The 9070-nt window shown below is 43.3% G+C and overlaps 1 protein-coding gene across 1 annotated transcript; it reads left to right on the plus strand.

Moving 5' to 3' along the window:
* Nucleotides 1-7448: 7448 nt before the first annotated feature.
* On the plus strand, nt 7449-8783 carry LOC125524632 (peroxidase P7-like). Its single transcript, XM_048689669.1, has 2 exons — nt 7449-7792; nt 7889-8783. The coding sequence occupies exons 1-2, from the start codon at nt 7568-7570 to the stop codon at nt 8639-8641; spliced, it is 978 nt and encodes a 325-aa protein (XP_048545626.1). The 5' UTR covers nt 7449-7567; the 3' UTR covers nt 8642-8783.
* The last annotated feature ends 287 nt before the right edge of the window (nt 8784-9070 follow it).

Raw genomic sequence — 9070 nt, forward strand, 5'->3', positions numbered from 1 at the left:
TAATGGAAGTGCGGGAGATTGTAATACTTTGAGAATTTGAGAAAGTTAGCATCGTTGGTACTGATATGGATTTTATGAGTTGTTACTCTATGAAGAAGGATTTTGACCATTTCTGAGGATATGAGAAATATGGCCTATGGAAGATTTGTGCATTTTAAGGGTGGTAGTACCCTGTAAGAACCCTTGACCCCTGGAAAAGATAAGGATACTCCACTGAGTGGATTTCGGACAAAATGAATACGAGTTTTGTCTCGATATGTGTGATACCCCAAGACTATGTGGGATGAAGTTGGAGACCGCCAGTTGTTTGGACCAAATGTGATCAAGGAGTCAGAAGAGAATGTTAAGTTGATTCGAGATAGACTGAAGGTAGCTCAGTCCAGGCAGAAGAGTTATGCAGACTAAAAAACGCAAGGAGGTAATCTATGAAATTGGAGACAAAGCTGAAGGAAATATGCCCTAGAGGCAATAATAAAGTTATTATTTATTTCCTTATTTCATGATAAATTTTTATTATTCATGCTAGAATTGTATTAACCGGAAACATAATACATGTGTGAATACATAGACAAACAGAGTGTCACTAGTATGCCTCTACTTGACTAGCTCGTTAATCAAAGATGGTTATGTTTCCTAACCATTGACAAAGAGTTGTTATTTGATTAACGGGATCACATCATTAGGTGAATGATCTGATTGACATGACCCATTCCATTAGCTTAGCACCCGATCGTTTAGTATGTTGCTATTGCTTTCTTCATGACTTATACATGTTCCTATGACTATGAGATTATGCAACTCCCATTTACCGAAGGAACACTTTGTGTGCTACCAAACGTCACAACATAACTGGGTGATTATAAAGGAGCTCTACAGGTGTCTCCAAAGGTACATGTTGGGTTGGCGTATTTCGAGATTAGGATTTGTCACTCCGATTGTCGGAGAGGTATCTCTGGGCCCTCTCGGTAATGCACATCACTTAAGCCTTGCAAGCATTGCAACTAATGAGTTAGTTGCGAGATGATGTATTACAGAACGAGTAAAGAGACTTGCCGGTAACGAGATTGAACTAGGTATTGAGATACCGACGATCGAATCTCAGGCAAGTAACATACCGATGACAAAGGGAACAACGTATGTTGTTATGCGGTCTGACCGATAAAGATCTTCGTAGAATATGTAGGAGCCAATATGAGCATCCAGGTTCCGCTATTGGTTATTGACCGGAGACATGTCTCGGTCATGTCTACATTGTTCTCGAACCGTAGGGTCCGCACGCTTAAGGTTTCGATGATAGTTATATTATGAGTTTATGAGTTTTGATGTACCGAAGGAGTTCGGAGTCCCGAATGAGATCGGGGACATGACGAGGAGTCTCGAAATGATCGAGACGTAAAAATCGATATATTGGACGACTATATTCGGACATCGGAAAGGTTCCAAGTGATTCAGGTATTTTTCGGAGTACCGGAGAGTTACGGGAATTCGCCGGGGAGTATATGGGCCTTATTGGGCCATACGGGAATAGAGGAGAGAGGCCTAAAGGAAGGAGGCCTGCGCCCCCCGCCCCCTCTGGTCCGAATTGGACAAGGGGCGCAGCCCCCTTTTCCTTCTTCCTCTCCTCCTCTTTCCCCTTCTCCTACTCCAACAAGGAAGGAGGGAGTCCTACTCCCGGTGGGAGTAGGACTCCCCTTGGCGCGCCCCCTCCTAGGCCGACCGCCCCCTCCCCCCTTGCTCCTTTATATACGGGGGCAGGGGGGCACCTCCAGACACACAAGTTGATCTTCGTGATCGTTCCTTAGCCGTGTGCGGTGCCCCCCTCCACCATATTCCACCTCGGTCATATTGTAGCGGTGCTTAGGCGAAGCCCTGCGACAGTAGAACATCAAGATCGTCACCACGCTGTCGTGCTGACGGAACTCCTCCCCGACGCTTTGCTGGATCGGAGCCCGGGGATCGTCATCGAGCTGAACGTGTGCCAAGAACTCGGAGGTGCCGGAGTAACGGTGTTTGGATCGGTCGGACCGTGAAGACATACGACTACATCAACTGCGTTGTGCTAACGCTTCCGCTGTCGGTCTACAAGGGTACGTAGATCACACTCTCCCCTCTCGTTGCTATGCATCACCATGATCTTGCGTGTGCGTAGGAATTTTTTTGAAATTACTACGTTCCCCAACAAGAGCATGTCTTCGTGTGTCTCCTCTGCGAGGAGTTAAACGAATTGGAGTTAAGGGAAAGTTAGCCCCAAGATTTGTAGGACCATACCGAGTTTTGGAGCGTATGGGAGAAGTGGCCAACAAGTTGGAGTCACCCGAAGGACTGTCAGGAGTTCATGATGTGTTTCACATTTCCCAGTTGAAGAAGTGCCATGCAGAGATGGCCAATATTCCCCTGTAAGGACGCTTGACCCTGGAAAGGATAATGATGTTCCATGAAGTGGAGTATGGACTCCATAAGTATAAGTTTATATCTCGGTATGTGGGATAACCCATGAGGATGAAGAGATGAATTACTATTGGATATAAAGGAGGTATGATGTTGGTATTATGGAATGATTATAACTCCATGATGAGTTTGAGTAATCACGTCTTAGTCTTGTACAAATAGAAGGAAGGGAGACAATACAATTGGATAGATTTTAAGTATGCTAGGAAGCTGGAAGTTGGATGTTGGAATAACGATATGTTGCCCAGAGGATAAGTTTAAGGTTTACAAGTGATGAGATGGGCCATAACCCACAGGCCCCAGGACCTGCCAAGAAGCAAGCACACTCTTGCTTAAGGAAAAACCCTAGAAGAGGATATGCCCTTATCGATAGACGATCTTATAGGAGTAACGCAAAACCTGAAAGTTGTGAAGGAACAATGGATGGTTGTTTGGCTTGCAGAATCTATGGATTTATCCGAACTTGGTTCGTCGACAAGAGAAATTCTGCAATGCTTGTGAGGATGACCGAGTGTTAGAATGCGAGATTCACTAAAGCATATACAGGGTAATGATTTGGGTGCGGGATAGATTGATCACCATACTGACTTACTCTTATTATTCGCCTTGCTATATGGGATGGTAAATCTGAGTGACTTACCTATAGTAAAGAGACGACGATCAAAATCCTGTTTAAACCTTAGAATGGTATATCAATTTTTCCCTTGTATAAGGCAGCTTTTGCCAACCGTAGGTTATACGGTGAGGATCAACCCAGACCCATTTCCTACAGGAGAAACCATAAATTGTTGACCACCATGAGATATCGATTAGTTGTTTAGTACTGGCGCCAGACCCGTCAGGTAAGAAGACCCAGTCTCGGAATAACCTTATCAAGATGAAAGGACAAAAGAATTGAGGAAAAGGTTATGCCGTTATCGGAAGAGCCCAGAGAAAGGAATTATACCAAAAATCTGAGAAGACCGGCCCTGTCAAGAATAAGGATGGAGTATATGAGTATTGATGGGACCGTAACAATCTTTCTAAGGGTGGTAGCACCCGAGACCCCGGAGACGATCGATGGATTTTGAGAAGACCCCGAACCTAACTTATTTCTTTCTAGCCTATCCGAATCTCGAGGACGAGATTCATTTTAAGGGTGGTAGGTTTGTAACATCCCAAAATTCTAAATTTTGGAATGTTATAATAAATAGATAGATTTGATTGATTGTTTGATTGATTGTCTGAGAGTGAGTGAATTCGAAACTTTTTGAAAGTTAAATGAGAGGGAATAAAAGGACTTTCCCAAACTTTCATATTTACTTTCTGATCTCCATGAATTCAAATTCTTTTCAAATACAAAACCCTTGAGCGAAGATGACATGACTTCTTCCATTTAAATTAAATGAAAGGGTATTTGAAAATAATTGAATTTCATTTGGAAATATTTCAATTCATAAACTTCATGCAGCTCAATGATTTTCATGAGAGAAGATAAAATGACTTCTTCAAATTATATGAAATATGAGTTGGGAGTTTCAAAGAATTAAATTCAAAGTTCTTTTGAATTTATTTTCAATTTGGAGTTATTTGAGTTTTATTCAAATTATTTTTCTTCAAAAATAAAATATATGGAAATTAGGGTAACATGATTCCCTACAACAGAAAATTGGAGAGAAATAAATTTGATTTCATTTTGGTATTTTTAAAATGATTTTTGTTGGATCTTATTAGAGCAGGAGCACTGTTGGAATTATTAGAATTTGTGTGTATTTTATTTAATGCTAGAAAAATGTTCATGTCGTAGAAAATCTTTTTCTGGAAATTCCTGTATATAATATGCCTAAATAAAGTTTTTATATTATTTTTGCTATTCGGTTTTCCTTCTATTTCTATTTAAAAAAACTATACGTGCGGCCCATATTTATTTATCGTCTACATGCGCAGTATAGTAGCTTCTGGCGCCCCATTGTTTTTTTTCTCTTAATGGCCAGGCCCAGCCAGCCTTTTCATTTTTTTAGGCCGAATTTTGTTTTTAAAAAAAACTGCAGCGGCAGCGTGCGCGCGGCTGGCCGAAGGCCTTTAGGCCCATCCGCCTATTTTCTTCTCTGTTTCGTATATTTTCGTCTACGTTTAGTCCCACATTGCCTAGTCTTTGACCCCTAAGCCTCCTTTTCACTAATAAATATAGACCCATAGAGCCTCCAAAAATCATCCAATTCGGGTTAAATCAATATTTTGGTTTAACTATATTCATTTAAAAAAATATATTTCTTCTTTCCGGCGCTACTTCTGGAAATTGTCTCTTCTCTCCAAAGTCGTTTTTTCTCTGCCTTATAAAGGTATCTTTCTTTGTTTTTCTTCTTCTTATACTTCCGTAGTTTATTATTTCTAGACTAATATGATAGAATAATTAGATTATCAATTAGTCTACGTATTTAGACGGTAGACCTTAACTGTAGCTATTTTTTTCGTAAAACAGCTTGGCCCTGATTTTTCAAATAGCCATAACTTTTCACTCCTTTATCTAAATTAGATGAAACTAGCGCCTATAGCTTCCTCTCGTTTTCACCTATCCAGTGAACCTGTCACATCAACTTTTTGAAATTTTCAAATTTCGAATTTTGATCAGATTCATATTCAAACTTCTTTGGAACATAAATTGAGTTTCGTAACTCCGATTTAGTTGATTCTTTTTGCAAATCGAAGCTCTTGACCTAAACTTTCTGATAAGGCCAAATTCACTTAATTTTGGTACTGTTAGAAATTGTTTTATGTTGCAAGAGTTATTTGCTTGGTTTTGACGTTTTTCGAATTGTCTTCTTCGTTCTTCCCGATCTTTTGAGTGATTGCTTGTGTGTGGTTACTATTGCTTGCTTACGATAGATTGACCGGAGTGTGACGAGTAGAACTATCAAGAGTTTTGAGTGAGAATCATCTACATCGACATTGCAGGCAAGTTCACACTTTGATCATATCCCTTTTATCACCCAGTTTTTATGCATTAGTTCCAATCCTCAAACATTGCATGATTAGGATGTCATTAACATGTGGGTTGGGAAGTAGTTGATGAGGTAGAACCTATTACCCTGTTACATTCAAACTCTTGGAAGTTACTTCTACGCGTTGCTTAATTTGCTATGCTATGCTCGTAGACATGGTTTGGGTGAGTGAAATCCATGACAGATGTGAGATTGTTAATTAATGGTCCAACCTAAGATGGAAACTTAAATACACATCTGGATGGATTGAGGCACTTAGAGTACCCAGTGTTGCCTGTATTTTTGGAAATCCCGGAGTACCCGTGTGATTTTCCTATGGACCGCCACCCAGGCCCAAAGGGATCATAAGATTATTCATGCTAGAAACTTCCGTGTGCAGCCACAAGCTATTATGGGCTCTAGCATAGTTGAGTAAGTTACGTGAATCTCTTGAAGAGGTGGATCAGCAGGTAGAGGGTTGTAAGTTTGGTATGGTCTGCCTGGAGTAGAGAGTTAATATTTCTGAAAGACCGTGTCTCGGTCATCCGTTTCTCAAACACCATGTAGTGCGAGAAATCCAACAGAGGCGATCGAGTCTTGTGGGGAAAAGTGCGCAAACCTCTGCAGAGTGTACAAACTAATCATGATTAGCCGTGTCCCCGGTTATGGACAATCTTGAGTCTCTGGTACTTGGATTATCCTATTGATCTCATCACGTTACTTAAATAATTTGTTGGGTTATTGATTATTATTTTGGGATTGAGTTGGAGGAACCTTCTCAATATTTTCAACCAATTTTCTAGTTAAATAAAATATATTCCTTTGCAGTAGGGAAAAATTGGCTTTTCGCAAAAACTATAACCATAGAGCTTTTCCACCAGCCAAATATGCATGTAGTGATAGCCTTTATTCATCATTCTCCTATGGTGTGAATTTGCCAGTACATTCAATGTACTGATCCTTTGTGGCTGCAACGTCTCATGTTGCAGGACTTCTTACGACGAGTAAGTGATACGTTAGGGTTACGATTTCTAAACTCAACTTTGCCGTTGGTGTTGATGGGAATCCACAACCTTTGTTATTTCCGCTATTTGGATTGAGGTAATAGTATTTACGTTATTTTATACATGTGATTTACCTCTGTTATAAATCCTCGAGTACTGTGTGTGTCAGCATACTGATTCAGGGATGACACTTAAGCACAGAGACTTAACCATCTAAGGTCGGGTCGCTACAAACAAAAAATCAATTGCGCGATGCTCCATGAAGATGATCGTGTCGTGTTATGCAAGGCCAGAAACTCCACCACCAACAAGATACAGAATGAGGCCACCAACTTCGCCGGCCTCCTTCAATTGGCCAATGAGCACCATGAGAAAAATTCACAACAATATTGAAGAGAATGGGCGACAAAGGATCTCTATGCTTTCTGGTCTACAAACAATGACCAATGTCAGCATTCACACCAATGCTATCACTGCAAAAAAAAAAAATCCACTGTCATCATTTTGCCTGGAAGCCTTTTATGCACACGGCTTGGGCAGAAAAATGTCATTTTACTTTGTCATAAGCTTTTCCCAAATTCTCCTTGAAGATAATTCCATCATGCTTCGTAAAGTTCATATGTTCATGCGTGCGTAATAGCAGAAAGTCAGCGAATGATTGGTTCTAGTCTAGAAACCAATCAGACCCTCCTTATTATATTGGTCTTGCCTGAAATCGGAGTCTTGTTATTTAGAGAGCAAGAAACTCGTGCGAATGGCCATAAGATTCAAACTAACGAATCCCGCCAGCAGCATCAGGTACAGTGCATGCATATATATTAATATTGTACAGTTTGTTTGCCAATTCCCTCTCTTATTTTCCACTTCTTCCGGCCGGTCCTGACTCCTGACCCCGTCGGAATTCTCCTCCGCAAGCACGAGGCAGCATGCAGACCGGAGACCACGCGGATCGAAGCAGTACGCACGTCACGTACGTACTCCCAAGCTATATAAGCACGCTTCCATTCCATGCTCCATCGCACTCATCACCGCGACCTGCTAGCAATTAACCAAGCTAAGCACCTTGCTTCGAGAACTACAGCTGTTGGCATAGTTTCCTCACACGTCACAAGAGTATATTCTGATCAGGTGATCGGCCCGTTGGCATCACAAGCCATGGCGTCCTCCAAGGGCTCCTGGGCCGCGCTTGCATTGCTCCTCTTTGCTGCTCTCGCATCCACGGCCGTCAACGGCGACCACAAGCTCTCCGCCAGGTACTACGACGAGACGTGCCCCAACGTGCAGCGCGTCGTGCGGGCGGTCATGGCGTACAAGGTCGCCAGCGAGCCGGCGGTGGCGCCCGCCCTCCTCCGCCTCTTCTTCCACGACTGCTTCGTCAACGTACGTACCGAAATACCTATACAGCGCTGCACTCATGTCTTGTTCTCCTGCTAATCCGTAGCTAATTACGATGTGCAAAACGTTACATTCCGGCAGGGATGCGATGGGTCCGTCCTCCTCGACGGCACGCACTTCTCCGAGAGCGAGAAGGACGCGCTGCCGAACGCTTCCCTCCGAGGCTTCGAGGTGATCGACGAGATCAAGTCCGTGCTGGAGCACGACTGCCCGGCCACCGTCTCCTGCGCCGACGTGCTCGCCCTGGCGTCCCGGGACGCCGTCGCCATGCTCGGAGGGCCCGCCTGGAGCATGCCTCTCGGCCGCATGGACTCTCGCACCGCCGACAGGGACGCCGCCGAGAACCTCCCCAGCCCACACGACAACTACACGTCGCTCGTCTCGACGTTCAGGGAGCGCGGCCTCGACGCCCGCGACATGACCGCGCTCTCCGGCGCGCACACCGTAGGGATGGCCAGCTGCGTGAACTACAGGGCCCGCGTCTACGGCAGCGACGGCGACACCAACATCGATCCCTCCTTCGCGGAGACCAGGCGGCAGTCGTGCCCCGCCGGCGACAATGAGGATGGTGGCATGGCGCCGTTTGACGAGCAGACGCCGATGACATTCGACAACGCCTACTACAAGGATCTGATCGCGCGGCGTGGCCTCCTCAGCTCCGACCAAGCACTCTACGGCTCCGGCGGGCGGCAGGACGATCTTGTGGAGATGTACAGCAGGGACGGTAAGAAGTTCGCCAAGGACTTCGCCAAGGCCATGGTAAAGATGGGGAACATACGCCCGTCCAAGGGGACCACGGTGGAGGTCAGGCTCAATTGCAAGATGGTCAACTAGCGATGATCTAATGATTTGCTCTCAAGACGTACGTCAAGTGCAGTCCCCTCGTGTTTTGGTTTAATTTGTGTTTTCTGGGTCAAGTTTGTCAAATAAATTGTAAATGTATTCTTTCATTCATTCATTAGTTTGCCAAAAATCATCTGCTCTCTTCCTTCTATTGGAGTACGACACAAATTTTATACTCTGCGCTTTCCAAGATATATCATTTTGCTTCTTGTATTTCCCAAGATAGTTCATCCATCTATTCATCTATAATCTTCTAATTTATCTATATAAATAAAATATACTCCCTAACTTTGGAGCTCTTTCGTTCAACAAAGGTGTTCAATTTTGGATTTGATTCACGATTATGATTGGGCCAACGATTTTGATTAAGATTATTTTAAATTTAGTTCATGATTTTCATTCAATTGAGATATTCAATTT

The sequence above is a fragment of the Triticum urartu genome, chromosome 7 (assembly GCF_003073215.2).
Source record: "Triticum urartu cultivar G1812 chromosome 7, Tu2.1, whole genome shotgun sequence".
Taxonomy (NCBI): Eukaryota; Viridiplantae; Streptophyta; class Magnoliopsida; order Poales; family Poaceae; genus Triticum; species Triticum urartu.

Bases quoted from the DNA above. Each gene is read 5' to 3' on its own strand.
- LOC125524632 (XM_048689669.1), top strand. From the start codon at position 7,568: ATGGCGTCCTCCAAGGGCTCCTGGGCCGCGCTTGCATTGCTCCTCTTT. The intron at 7,793-7,888 runs GTACGTACCGAA...ACATTCCGGCAG, and splicing joins TCCACGACTGCTTCGTCAAC to GGATGCGATGGGTCCGTCCT.